Source organism: Sturnira hondurensis, unplaced genomic scaffold, assembly GCF_014824575.4.
Source record: "Sturnira hondurensis isolate 20B ecotype Veracruz unplaced genomic scaffold, ASM1482457v3 Scaffold0014099, whole genome shotgun sequence".
NCBI classification, from domain to species: Eukaryota; Metazoa; Chordata; class Mammalia; order Chiroptera; family Phyllostomidae; genus Sturnira; species Sturnira hondurensis.
Window position 1 is genome coordinate 107,365 of NW_028086730.1, and position 14,543 is coordinate 121,907.

General features: G+C 59.4%; 1 protein-coding gene across 4 annotated transcripts in view; it reads right to left on the reverse strand.

Annotated features, from left to right (window-relative positions):
- Positions 1-798: 798 nt before the first annotated feature.
- The window catches only part of CHKA (choline kinase alpha), a 37,638-nt gene continuing 23,893 nt past the window's right edge, over positions 799-14,543 (reverse strand). For 3 of the 4 annotated variants that reach the window (XM_037062525.1, XM_037062523.1, XM_037062522.1), the window contains 9 exons: positions 13,773-13,886; positions 11,018-11,151; positions 10,538-10,642; positions 9,578-9,636; positions 8,207-8,294; positions 7,600-7,708; positions 4,500-4,606; positions 2,916-2,997; positions 799-1,959 (listed from right to left, as the gene is read on the reverse strand). In XM_037062525.1, the coding sequence (XP_036918420.1) occupies positions 1,900-1,959; positions 2,916-2,997; positions 4,500-4,606; positions 7,600-7,708; positions 8,207-8,294; positions 9,578-9,636; positions 10,538-10,642; positions 11,018-11,151; positions 13,773-13,886 (858 nt within the window). In that variant the 3' untranslated portion in view covers positions 799-1,899. The remainder of the gene's footprint in view (positions 1,960-2,915; positions 2,998-4,499; positions 4,607-7,599; positions 7,709-8,206; positions 8,295-9,577; positions 9,637-10,537; positions 10,643-11,017; positions 11,152-13,772; positions 13,887-14,543) is intronic. The other variant, XM_037062524.1, reaches the window with a different exon arrangement.

A 14,543-nucleotide genomic window follows, 5' to 3' on the forward strand; every position in this document is an offset into this window, starting at 1 on the left:
TGAGAAATGACGACAGTGCCTGGCGAGGAACCAAGGAGGCTGATGCATGGACCCCAGGGGCTGCGGGGAACCCGAACCTCACACCTTCCTGGGGAGCAGAGCTGCAGGGTCGGGGTGGTGACAGATGGACTGTGAGCAGCCCATGGTGTTTCGCGAGGAGGCAGGTCTGATCCAGGGAGATGCTAGCTGGCCCTGCCTTGGCTGACACGCGGCTAGTGATCGCCCTGTGGCAGGAGCCTGGGTGTGGTGGGACACGCAAAGGCTCTGCAGTGAGTGTGGCAGGGGTCTGGGGCGTGGAGGTCATCTGGAGACACAGGGATGGGCAGGTCACCTGCACTGAGGACAGGCCTGATCCCTGCTCACTCTAACACGAGAGAACTGAGAACACAGATCAGAATTTCGGGAAAAGCCGTGCACATGGGATGACAGCACCGGGCCAGGGAGGGGGTGTGTGTGGGGCACGGGAGGGTGGCGGGGAGCCCATCATCCTAGGACGGGCCCCAGCGCACCCCGGTTGGGAGACAGCAAGCGGCCTGGTGTCTTGAGGAAGAGGAAGGCTGGGGCAAGGGCAAGGCAGCAAGGGACAGCCGCCCAGCCTCTCGGGCACAGGGAGGGGCCGGCAGCTTTATCTGAAGCAAGTTCTCACACAGGAGAGAAGTGTTCGGTATCAGTTACTGCTCAGTGTTACTGCTCAGACATCCAGACACACACTTGGTGAACCGTGGAACGTCCACGGGGACCGCCCCGCCGCCGCACACGCGGCCATGGTCGGCATGACTCAGAACACAGCCACAGGGGCAGCTGAAGACGGTTTTTATTTCCCGCTGATCGTACAGTGCAGTCTCTGCGGTGGCAGAAACATATGCAGAGAACAATTCAAATAAGATTTCAGGTTTTCTAAAAAAGGCATTTATCCCAAAGGGCAGTTAACATACATGAATTTCACAGCTACACTCTGTCCACGCCCCCACAGGTCACAAGCTGCTGGTTCCCACCGGGGTGATGTTGGGGCTGCCAGGAAGTGGTGAGGGCAGGGACAACTGGCCACCGAGAGCCCCGGCCAAGGTTTCCAGCCCCGTCTGGCACACCAAGGTGCCAGGGACCTGGGGGCAGCCAGCCCTGTCACACAACTGCCAACTCCAGGCTGGACAGACTCGTGGAGGAGACAGGGCTGCCGAGAGGGGGAGAGAACCCCTCTTCTGCTCAGGGAGGGCAGATGGGGGTGGGGGCCGCTGTCCGCGCACCCCCATGCTGCCCCTGGCCCAGCCGCTGGCTGAGGCCAGGGTTAATAAAGCACATTCAGTGGGGAGGAGGGCGTGGCCGAGAGGGAGAGTCGCTGGCGCCCAGTGCACACCAGGCCCCGGGATCGACATTCACAGCGTGGAGACGGCAGCTTGCACCTGTCACGCGCAGTCTGTGGTCTCGAGCGTCAGCCATTTGGATCAGAGGGTGAAAGAGCAGCTTTCAGAGACCGGGGGGCAGGCCACCAGTGACGTCACAGTCCGTCCTGTCCCCTGCCACCCTTGAGAACGAGCAGTGTCTGCACACACTGATTCCTACAGAGAGCCGGCTCGGCGCTCGTCAGCAGGCCCGCTCGAGTCCCATAAAAACCAACGTTAACCAGGAGCACTGCGCCCGCACGCGGCCTGCAGGGAGCGGACCTACCGCACTATTGCACTGTTTCTGCTGCCGGCTCGTGTCGGAGGCCTAGTGAACTGGTAGAACGAGATATGAAATAAATGTTACTCAATTTTAATGCAGTCTTTCGTATCATACACATCTGTGTGCGGCAGCGAGACGTCCAAGCTCCTCGCCGCGGGAACAGGAGTAGCGGCGGCGGCCTGCTGGCTGGGCCGCCTGCGCAGTCCAGGAAGAGAGTGTAGGAGGTCCTCCCGGCTGTCACACCCCCAGCTTCTTCTTCTGGTCAAAATAGGCATCAAATCGCGCTTGGGCGTACTCCTGGGGACACAAGGAACCGCTCTCACCCAGCGTGGTCACCGGGGCCAGCCCGGCCCCACCCCAGGCAGGGCTCTGTCTACGCACCTGCAGCTGCCTGCCCCCCCATCTCACTTCCCAAGCGCCCCGGCACTGATGGGTGGACCTCAGCAAAGGGTCCTCTTCCATGGGGCCCATCAGACAAGTCTGCTTTGTCTCATGGTGTCACCATGACCCCACATTTGCTTTAAAGACCCAAATCTACCCTTTTCTTTCTGCCTCAGAGCCCCTGTGTGTTCCCACACCTCTGCCTAGAAGCAGGAGCCACCCCCATACAGGACTGGGGACGCAAAACCAGTCATTTCCCACCACCTGTCCCAAAGCAAGGGGCTCACTCCAGCCTCTGGGCACCCGCCCCCACCCGGGGCGCCCCAGCACACCCATGCAACAGCAGAGCAGTGTCCGTGACGAGCACTATTCTTAAGGCTGGAACACGAGGATGGCCCGGCTGGGCAGGCTGTCTGCAAGGGGGGTGTCTAACTCCGTCAGCACCAGCCCCCACCTCTAAGCTGGGCGCTGGAGGCCAGAGCACGGACGGGGAGCAGACGCACCCACCACACACCCCTGCACACCGTGTGCCCTCGGCGCCCCCGTGTCAGCGGAACCCAGGGTGCTGCTGGGCCTCTCGCATCTGTGCCTCCACAGCCCCCTCAGGAACACAGGCCCACGCAGCCCTGCGCGGACACAGGGGAGGCGGCCTGCTGGTCCTGGGAGGGCCACTGGCGGGCACAGGCAGACATGGGGTCAGCCAGAGTGCCTTCAACGCTGTGGCCCTTCTCCCGCAGCTCCCGGTCCCCTGGTTCGGCTGTCACGGGGAACCGGCTACCCCGTCTGAGCACCCTTCTTCCACCACCGAGCACCCACATGCACTGCAGCCCTTCCCCCAGAGAAGAAAGCGAGACCACACCCCAAACACATACCATGTATCCAAATTCAATGGATGAAATCTTGGCCTGTACGATGGACCAAAGTCCCCAGAAGAAATGGGACGCAAGAGCAAACCTGTAATCACAGAAGCAGGGGACCACGTGAATACCTGGGCGCCACCCACCAGAGGACCAGAGGCCACGCCTGCTGGACGGACACTCTACCTCACTCAGACTCGTCTGGACGCCGAGTGCCCTCCTGGGCAGACTCCGCGGGGCCGTGGCCCGCAGCAGGGCACCAACGCCACTCCCGCCCTGCCTTTGGCAGGTGCGGACACACCCCACTGCCTATTCCTGGTGCACAGAACTGCAGCCCCGGGCTCACGTGAGGCCGCGGTGGCTGAGCCAGGGAAGGCGCAGCGCCAGCGCTGCCACGCTCGCTGGCCTCTGGCGGTGGGGGGAAGAGACGCGGACCTCCAGCAGGAGACGCCCGTCCCCGAGGCAGGGGGCTGCCCCCTCCTCCACTCTGCAGGGCCACGCACCGGGCAAGGAGCAGGATGGGCCAGTCACCCTCTAGGCTGCGCCATGCTCACGCCACCACATTCACCGCACTCATGCCTCTGGGCTTCTGGCAACTGAAGAAAAGCTCTGGTTCTGGACGAGCACGCCTACCGTCTCCTCACCACCGCCTCTTCCCGGCAACCCCCGACCACCGCCGCCCCTTCCATGTGGGCCGCCTCCACCTGCCTTCCAGTCCCTCCCGGTGGACGCTGCAGGCGGAGCCTGGGGCCGCACACTCGGGGAGCGGTGTGCACATGCCTGAAGACCACCAAGAGCCCTGACTGGTGTGGCTCAGTGAGTCGGCGGAAGACCCGGCAACCAGCACAATCCCCAGGCAGGGCACGTGCCTGGGCGGCAGGTTCGCACTCTGGTCAGGACGCACACAAGAGGCAGCCGATCGCTGCTGTTTGCACCCATGGACCCTCCTCTCCCTCTCCCCACTCCGGTCCCCTCTCTCTAGGCCATGAAGAGGTGCTCCACCAACTGGTGCAGACAGAGCAAGGTGGGCCAAAGTTCCACCAAAGCGTCTCCTAGGAGACCCCAAAGACCCTCAGCAGCTCAGGCCCAGCCCTTTGGGGGTCTGAAAGCCTCTAAGCCCTGCTTTCGGAGCCGATGAAGGACAGTTAAAAGCAAGCACCAACAGGTAAGTTTTCCAGTATTTTCTAGGAAACTCCTTGTCAGCTGGCGCCCGCCAGTCCACGAGCATCAGAGACCAGGGTGCGGGCCTGGGCAGCAGCCCGCGCGGCGAGCCTCACCCAAGGGAGTACAGGGCGGAAGCCCAGGCAGCGCTCTCCCTGCCTGCCGACACCGGGGCGCACTCTGCGTGCTCCTGGAGTACCGCACAGCCAGGGGGTGTCCCCACTGTGCTCCACGTGGAGCAGGGTCACCAAGTTGCCTTCAAAGGGCCAGAGGTAATGCTAGGACTGTACAAATGCAACGACTCCGTAACGGCTGAGAGCTTGGCGCTGCCTCCCAGTAGAAACAAGGTGCCGGGCAGGATAAACAGGGTGGAGGCGGGCGCGGGCGCGGGTACGGGTTTGCCACCTGTGACAGAGGTCAGCAAAGGAGGAACATTACCTATTGACTTCAACGAGCATTTCTTCTTCCATAACGGCCTTTTCTTCATTACTGAGGTTTCCAGATTCACTTGGGAATGCGGCCAAGTAACTGGAAATAAAATGGAGCTAAGAAAAAAAAATAAAACAAAGGAAGGACCAGTGAGGGTTAGCAACAGACGCCGTGAAAAGCCACCGTGAAACACCGGCATCTAGGTCTGGTGGAGGGGCCCCCCCAACCCAGTGGGCCTGGGGGACCTGGGGGCTCCCTCATCTGGAGCGGTCACCAGGGGCATCAGAGTTCTAACGGCTCCGGGGCGCAGAGCTGGCAGGGCAGGTGTGGGAAGCTAAGGCTACTTCTGGAGAAAGTAATTTAGCTAGGATGGCTTTTTAACTCTAATCCACATTGATGCTCTGCATCTGTGATCCTAAGGCCGCCCCCAGTGCAGCCAGGCACCAGGCCGTAGGGCAGCGCAGTCCAATCTTTCGGCGTCTCTGCGACACACTAGGAGAAGAGTTGTCTCGGGCCACACAGTGAACACACGGTGACATGCCGTCACACAGGAAATGCCATGTGTTAGTTTACAACTTCGTGTCGGGCTGCGCTCCTAGTCACCCTGAGCAGTATGCAGCCTGCAGGCCGGACGCCTCCGAAGGGCCTCTGACGGCCCCTCAGAGTGGAGCCCCCCAACCAAGGTGCCGNCACCTGTGATCCTAAGGCCGCCCCCAGTGCAGCCAGGCACCAGGCCGTAGGGCAGCGCAGTCCAATCTTTCGGAGTCTCTGCGACACACTAGGAGAAGAGTTGTCTCGGGCCACACAGTGAACACACGGTGACATGCCGTCACACAGGAAATGCCATGTGTTAGTTTACAACTTCGTGTCGGGCTGCGCTCCTAGTCACCCTGAGCAGTATGCAGCCTGCAGGCCGGACGCCTCCGAAGGGCCTCTGACGGCCCCTCAGAGTGGAGCCCCCCAACCAAGGTGCCGTGGTTTTTACCCACTTACACTCATGAGGTGGCAACATCTAATTCTGGTTTAGAGACAAGACAGTTTATCTAGGTTCTGTCCCAAGTTCCACACGTTTGGTCCACGTGCAAACTAGAAGGCAGGAAGCCCCTGGTCCGTGAGTGTTTCACACGCCATCGAAAGGCAAACCACCAATGCCTTCTTTTGTAAACAAGAGAATGGCTGTCGGTCACCCTTCCCTCGTTAACCGGTTACCTGGCTGGAATGCCCCGCCCTTCCGCCCCCGTCCCCTGTGTGGCCTCCGCCACCTTCCTCCTCTCAAGTCAGCTCTCACACTCCACGACCAGGACGTGCCCCTCAGGTCCGAGCGCTGCTGCAGGCAGGCCACCGCATGGGGATGTGCCGGTGCCCGCGAGGTCTAGGGACAGCACTGCCTGGAGCTTGTCCCCGCACACTGGCTCACTCTCCACAACAGAAGGCTTTTCACAGGTGAGGACACGGGGTGCAGAAACTCCCCGGGGAGTGACAGCCAGCAGCGGCAGCTCTGGGGCTTGAATCCAGGCAGATTCGTTTGTAAAGCCCAGGCCCGAGCCACCGCATGGGCAGGCCTAACTTCTGGGACACACTGAACACTGAACCCAGCAAATGAAGATGGAAAACTTCAGTTCAACTGATTGACACCCTCACGCAACAGAAACCAATGACCTTCCCTCAGAAAGAGTTCAAGGCCCAGAATGCATGACGAGCGAGGCCCCCCCACAGTCTTGCCAGGAACAGAGACCCACCACCTCATACAAATGTGTCCCAGAAACCACAAACGGAGATTCAGCTCGCTTTAACAGACTAGTATAATTCAGAGTCCAAGAGCGGATAAAACCACGTAAAGGAGAGCGCGAAGGGCCCGGGCGCACACAGCAGAGGAAACAGGGGCCACCCCTGGAGCGCGTCCAAACCCTCGCGGCGGCAACTCCCAGGCTGGCAACTCCCAGGCTCCCGTCTAGAAACAGCTCGCTGACCGACTGGAGAGAGCGAGCAGACCTCTCCCCATCCACACGGTAACCTGATGCAGGTTGGGACCTCGATTTGTTTTCAAACCTCCCAGAAAACAAGGAACAAGACCTTCCCTCAGCCTCCACGATGTGCAGAGTGGTGGTCACAGCTCGGCCCCCAGCGTGAAATCCACCTTCTTACTGAAGACCCCTGCTGGCTTGAGCCCTCACCTCCAGAGCACCGGCCTCCCGGAAGTCTAATTTAACTGCACGGCAGGGCGCCGAGAGCCCGCTGCTGGGTTCTCTCCGGGCGGATTTCTCCCACTTTCTCCCACGCTTCCTTTCCATACAGACCATCCTGGCCACTTGGGACACACTCAGGTTCTTCAGATGTCGCTTTAAACCCCGGCCAGAAGACAGCAACACAGTTCTAGCCCCACAACGAGCCCACACTCACACGGCCACCCCTGGAGCGTGGGTTGCTTATGAAACCCCTGCTCAGTGAGCTCCGGCAGCAGGTGAATGCAACCCTGGCCTCACCCTGGCCTCTGTGAATGCCTCCAGTTGGGCAGGGCGTCCCGCCACTGCCCGCCACAGGCTCACAGAGGGAGGCTTGGAGCGCTCCCCCGGCCTGGCTGCTTCCGCACTGCTTTCTGCTTATGCTCAAGCCAGGGTGCGCGGAGGGGGGCAGCCCGGGGTGGGGGGGCTGCGGAATGGAAGACAGGGGTTCTTGGGAGACAGTCCCTGTCGTCCCTGGAAGCCCCTGACTCAGGATAGGAAGGAGGACCGTAATAGTGCCCGAGCTCCTAACTCACGGTGCCCGAGAGCACTTCTCTCTGCAGAGGGGGACACTGACGGGAGCCAGTTTCCGCACAGGGACCCGCACAGAGTTCGCCAAAAGGCAGAGGCCACACTTTTCAGAAAAACTAGAAAGAACCACAAAGGTGGCTGCCCTCCTCTCCGGCAGAGCCGGACTCAAAAATCAAGTTTGTGTCTACATTTAACAACAACAACAACAACAGAAAAACACGTTCAAAGCAAAAGGGTTTGCCTAACCATTCACAGTTTAAGAAGGACATGTTTAAAAATGCAAATATAATCACACTAACTGCATACAACTGACTTGGGTAATTTCCCGACTAAACAATGCACGCCCCAGTGCTCACCTGCTGCTTCTTCGTGGGGAACTTCAGGATGTTTGCCCTGAAAAAAGGGTACTTCTCATAGGTGTAATCGTACATCCACTCACAGAAATGGTTCCCAATGTCGAATCCCCTGAAAAAGAGGCAACAACGTGCAGAGAATGTGGTGGCCTGCCCACCACGAGGCCCTGTTCACAGAAAGGAAGAGGCTGGGTCGTGAGCCGCCTCACGACAAGCTGGGCTCCCTGAGGCCCCAGGAGGAGCCCTGTGACAGGGACAGGGGCAACCACGGCCAACGGGGCTGTTGTCACAGCCACAGCCAGAGACACCCAACTGCCACCCAGCTCTTTCCGGAGCATTCTCCCGCTATTGGCACTTTTATGAAGGAAATTACCCGTGAGCCCAGAGAACGGCACCCAGCTCTGGATTCTGATCACGCACAGCCCCGTTCTGTCCAACAAAGGTGGAGGACGGGCTGTGCCACCCACACGGCCACTGGGGGCACAGGCACAGAAAGCATTGGTTCCCAGAAGAAACTGTGACTCACAGTGATACTGTTACCTCTTTGCCCCACGACTATTTACAGATGCAAACAAAACCACATGGAGACAGACACACGTGAACGCACTACCTGTAGTTATAGCTGCTGTATTCAAAGTCAATGAGCATTAGCTTCTGGGTCTCAGATTCCTCCCTCCCTTCCAGCAGTAAGATGTTGCCTGCAGAGACATTTGCACGTCGTGAGGCTTCCTCGGCAGGTTTATACTCCAAGGCCCCAGTCCTCAACAGCACAGCCAGCGAGTGACAACAGCAGCCACCCTGGCTGGCACGTGGCATGGCACTGTCCTCGGGGGTGCCTAGTCCTCGGTGGATGACCCCGGGTCCCCATCTGCTGACAGCAGCCCCCGAGGAGCACAGCCCTGGGCTCCCCTCCCCAGCGTTTCGCGTGGGGCACAAGGGAAAGGCCCGTTTAGCACACTGGAGCTCTGGCTGCCCCGAGGCGGGGATGCTGGGAAGCTGGGTTCTGGTGTCCTTCCAGTGAGGATGCCAGGGGTGAAGTCAGCCACCACAGCGCTCTGCAGGCCGCTGCTGGCCCCCCTGGTTTGCCCTCACTGGGTTTTCTTTCCAAGAAGATTACAGGCAGTGTTCCTACAACCATTTTTCCTTTAGGGCTGAATTCTAGGCCAAAGTGAGCTGGCCTCCACACTGGCCCCTCAGGCCTTCGTGCTGGGACTGCCCCCACCCCACTCCCTAATGTACACAGGGTACAGCATCTCAGCCCCCAGGGGCCAGTGGGCCAGCAGGGCCCACCTGGGCTCTATTGCAGGCCACTCCCCCTCCAGGGAAGTGCAGGGGGCGCTGTTTCCAGGTTGCTGAGCACGCACCTCCCGTTCCCAGTGGCTGTGACGAGAGGTGGAGGCAGATGCACCCAGGAGCAGAATTCAGGAAACACAACCCCGTTTGCACCCCCGTCCCCTCCACACGTTTGCCAACACTGGCCGGTGGACCTCCCTCACACCAGAACTGGCCGGCATGTCTACACCCTGCATGTCTACACCGGGCGTGACTGGAGCCGCTCAGCCAGTGCCGCCTGCTGTGGAGGGGGGGAGGCCCCCCGCATGGCTGGGCAGGCGCCCGTCCTGTGCCACTCCCAGGGACAGAAAGGCGTCCAATGGTGAAGGAGCAGGTACCTTGGGGAGGCTAAGGCCTTTCCCCCAGCTCCTAGTTTGGCAAGTATTCTGACTTCTGCTATGAGGACAGTTTCTTACAAAAAAGGGATCATACCCCACACATTTTCCTAAAACGTGCCTTTTTCTTTTAATGTTTTCTGGAGACTTTCCCGTTGATCTGTATGAAACTCACCCTCTTTCGTTTCCACAGTTACGCAGCACTCCATGTCTGGTCGCGTCAGGTCCCTCCCCTCTCCCTCCCCGGGACCCTGCACCCACCACACCCGGAGGCGATTCCTCGGTGCGCATGCACCACGGGCAGCAGCTCGTACCTTCCTGGCAGTCGTTGTGACAAAACACAACCGGAGACGGGGTGGACTCCAGCAGGGACCTGGAAGGGGGGGGGGTCCGCTGTTACTTTCCACGCCCGTGAGATGCCAGTGCAGACGGCCCTGCGTTCTCAGCTCGCCCCGCACTGGCCGCACTCCACGCTGGCCTGCAGCTCGGGGCGGTGTTTGCCACGTGAGCCGTGAAAACGCTGTCACACGCGGGGTGGGCACCAGTGTGGGCGGCAGGACCGGTGCTCCGGCCCTGCTCCCCGCTCCCCTTCTGGGGGCCCCCCACCTCAGCTGCTGCTTGGCCGGAGTCCCCACTCCAAGGGCCCGCTCCGACCATCGACAAGGACACACCCCTGCGTGTCAATCTATCTTGTCCTCTGGTTTCCTCTGCAGCACTTGTCACAGCTGCACGTCACGTATTTGTTCTCTAATCCCTGTCTTCCTCGACGTGACAGACGCTCCCTGAAGGACGTGTTGGGTCCGTCTGGGCCCAGCAGGCCTCACGGACGGCAGGTCCAGAGGCGGGCATACTCCCACCCGGGGGAAGTATGCCGGGAGCCCGCACCCCGAAAACTCCATGGTGGTGTGTCCTCAGCAAGCGATGTCACGCTTCTTCCTGTTTCCCCAGAGTTCCAACTGTCCCCCTCACTGGATGACACCCCAGCTGCTACCACGGCAGGCCATTTTGGTTTTGTTTCAGAAGAAACCCACTGCCCCAGTCACTGGTCACCCAGCGGAACTGCAACCCTGCCGTGAAACCCTGGTGATGACCCAAGAGCGATGTCATTCACACAAAACAACTCCAGGTGACGAAACCCAGCCTGCAGAGCGCCACTGTGAACGCCAGATCTGAGGCCAGCTGAGTAAGTGGTCACTGACGTCTTAGCGACTAGGAACGTTTAACGTTTTGGACAGACGCGCTTTCTGAGCCCGGACACGGGGGCAAACACTCACCGCAGGTTCCTCAGCTCCGACGGCAGGTTGTAGCCGAGGAACCTGTGCAGCTGCCTCGCTTTGGTTTCCCCGGTGAATTTAATTCTCAGCACTTGATTTAAATACCTTGCAAAAAAGGAGGGCAAAAAAGCGTTATTCAATTTGCGGTGGCTTGGCCCCGGGCTCAAGTCACATGTGACCACGCGATCATGGCTCCCAGTCTCCGTGTCAGGGACAGCGGGGTGGACCCGGGGCTCAGGGCGCTCCGGGCAGCAGACCCCCTGCCGCCGCATCTCTACAAAGTCTTCCCTCCCGGTTCAGGGACTGACCCGACGTGCAACACAGAGCGGGCCTCGAGGCAGACACCGCCCGCTCTCGGCCGCACCCAGCAGACCCCGGGGGCCTTCCCACGGGGGCCTTCCCACGGGGGCCGCCATGCTCGCCCCGCACCGGGGGCTGCCCACATAGAACTAAGTGAGAGCCAAGGGGCTGACCACTTACTTTTCCATTGTTCCAAAAAGCCATTTTGGTTCCTTATTGAACGGCATTTTCATTCCATGAAACGCAGCCATTTTCTCAGCTATTTCTGCAGAAATAGCTGGCAAACTTAACTCTTCGGTGTCTAACCGCCGGCTCTGAAATAAAAGAGGTTAGAAGCGGCATTTCTCCAGGCGACCCAGGAAGTGGGAGCGCACACGGCCTTCGAGAACGCAAACCCCTTTGTGGGGCTCGTGCGTCCCAGGCAGTGCACAACATTCCCTCTAGAACAGCCTCTGTGCCTAAAGACGGTGACCCGGCAACTGCCAGGGCACTCCTTAGTGAGGGCTGGTCACCTTCCAGTATCAACTTCACTTTGAACCCTTTTAATCCAGAGAAAGCCGTTCACATCTGGTAGGTGGCTCTGTCCTCACCCTGCCTCGCACACAGAGGGAGGCGCCTTCTGCGGCCAACACCCCCGGTCCCCAGCGGCTCATCTGCTGGCCCAGCACCCCACTCCCATCGGCTGGGACAGCCCATGCTGACCCGCACAGTTGAGCCACGTCCCACTGTTCACAGGGGTCCCCGGCACCTGCCTAGCCTGGCACAGAGAAGGCTCTCAACAGAGAAACAGGTGCCCAGCCAGTGGGAGTCGGCCCAGCTTCCTAAGAAAGCCTGCGGCCGCACTGGGGTGACCATCATTCCACAACTGGTCACTCGGAGCTCAGTCCGTCTTTCCCACACGAACTGGCCCCCTACAAAAACCCCAAGACATTTCTCTGAAAATCCAAAGTAGGACAGCCCAGGGTTAAGAGTGAATGCCCCAAGCTAAAAACCATCCCTCAACTTCTGGCTTCCAGACTCACTTCAAAGCCACAGAGCCGAGGGCCCATTACTGAGACCCTGCACCCCATCTTCCGTGTTTGTCAACGCCAGCACAACAGGAAGCCCCTCAATGGGGCTGCTCTCCAAGGAGCTGGCACAAACAGCATGGACGAGGCTCTGGGCTGGCACCTACCCAGCGTGTCTCCCCACGTGCAGGCGCCCTACAACTGGGGCCGAGGCCCAGGGGGAACACCAGTCCCCCCGACTCTGGGTTCTCCACAGGTGACCAGGACACGCGACAGAGACAGGGCTTCTAGTAGCAGGACACTGAGGACTAATTAAAGCAACTCACTCAGCTTGCAGAGCTCCTAGAAAACACCAGTAACTTGTTGGGCAACGTGGGAAGTGTGACGCTAACGTGCTCACAGACGACGGAATCTCAGGGTCCTGAGTTCCATCCCTAGCGCAGAGGAAGGGACATATGAGACTGCCTCCCATTCCAAGAGGCCACTGCCTTCCTGTGCCCTCTGAAAGGCGGGGTTCGTCCTGCCCCATGCCGTGGTTGAGAGACACTCTGGAAACAACTTGTGGAATCGGGCTCAGCCAAGTGAAGTCGCCGTTTCTGCGGCCTAAACCAGCTGCCTGCTGGTCCTTTCACAGTGGCCCCCGGTACTGTAACAGCCTTCTCCAGAACACGCCGCCATAAAAACACGCACCTGAGCACTCGCTCCGGAACCGGGGCGGCAGCCATGCCGCAGTCCCGGTATGGAACCGGGGTCAGCGGCTCCCCACTTTCTCTGAGAAGTTCCCCAAACATGCACGTGTGAAGCGAGTTTGAACGTGCCCCTCCCGGGCTTCGTTGGAACAGTGCGGCACTGTGTGCGTCCCCTGCGGCTTCGCCTCATCCGTCAACACTGTCTTCAAGGTGCAGCCATGCTGCTCCTTGTAAACATGCGAAGACTTACATTCGCAAAACTCTTCCAAAGACTTTCATGGTCTCATTTGATTCTCATGCCAGAGAAGACAGCGGGCACACACGGCACGTCTGGGGGCTGTGGGATCAGACGAAGGAAGCGCCTCCCCGCAGCCCCCATTGGACGCAGGCAGAGTCCTGGCACGCAGAGCGTCCCCTCCCCAGGTGTCCTTGTGCCCAGCGTTTCATACAGACACAAGTAGCTAAGACACCATGTGAGGCAGGGCCTGGAGAAGCGGCCACGAGTGGCCCTCGCCCTCAAGCAGCTTTGCAGGTTCAGAGTGGGCACCCTCCTCCGCCTCTGCAGGCCAGGGGGACTCGGGCCAGCAAGGCTCAGCATGTGCAGCAGAGGAGCTAACTTTGACAGGCGCTCCTGAGGCCGGGGGCCCACTGGGGGAGGGGTGGGATTCCCACTGGGATTCCCACCCTTAACTCTAAGCAAGGCTGGGCTACCATATGTTAGTGCAGCATTAACAATGCCTGAGGCCAGCAAGCGGTTTGGACTCAGAAAGAGACAGAACGGGGCCTGGACATGGGAGAGGAGCCCGGCGGGCACACAGGGACAGGGAGGTGCCCAATAGAGAGGGAGGACAACAGGAAACGGGGCAGAGAACAGCGGTGGCCTCACAGGCAGAGACCACGGGCGGGGTCAGAGTGGGCGGGGCCACGTACTGTGCAGCTAGGTCTAGGAGGCCCTGCAGGGGAGGGCACAGCAGAAGGGGGCACTACAGGGCAGGCAGCTCTGGGGGCCAAGGGACGTTATGTCTCACATACATTTTTGGTTTGGATAAACATATTTTTGCAGAAAAGACAGGACCTGATGCAAATTCCAATAGAAATTTGCTTTTTCTTTCTTTCAGACACAGGTCACATTCACTATTTCAGCCCCAGCACCTCAGGCGCCAGCAGCCACGAGACAGAGACTCTGCCCTCCTCATGCTGGGACCACCAGCCCATGAGTCCGTCGCGAACCCTTCTTACCGGGATGAACTGCTCCAGGCGGCCTTGTGGAAAGATGCCGTACAGCTTCGGCCCCAGCGACCTCTCTGCAAGAATGGCGAACATCACGCTCTCCAGAACCATCGCCTCGGCTCCCTGAAAAGGGGCGACACACCAGATGTCACCGAGGGCCGATGCCGCCCGGCATCAGCGTGCTTCCCCGAGAGCAGAGTCACCTAGTCTGAGGAGCCCACGGGACACCGGCAAGTGTACTGACGTCTGCATGGCGTGGGTGCCGGACACAAGGGAGAGCGAGAAGCAGAAAACTCGCCCCTGTGTGGAGGAGTGACGACAGGGACCGTCCCTAAGCCGGTGGAAGAGACAGACGCAAGTCTAGAAAGCACAGCATCCCAGACAAGATGGACCCGAAGAAGCCCACACCAAGACACATCATAATTAAATTACAAAAGGTTGAAGACAAAGAGGGAATCTGATAAATGGCAAGAGAAAAGCAGTTAGTTGCCTATAAGGGTGCTCCTGTAACACTGTCNGAAGCAGAAAACTCGCCCCTGTGTGGAGGAGTGACGACAGGGAAGAGACACCTAAGCCGGTAGAAAAGACAGACGCAAGTCTAGAAAGCACAGCATCCCAGACAAGATGGACCCGAAGAAGCCCACACCAAGACACATCATAATTAAATTACAAAAGGTTGAAGACAAAGAGGGAATCTGATAAATGGCAAGAGAAAAGCAGTTAGTTGCCTATAAGGGTGCTCCTGTAACACTGTCAAAAGATTTCTCAACAGAACCTTCG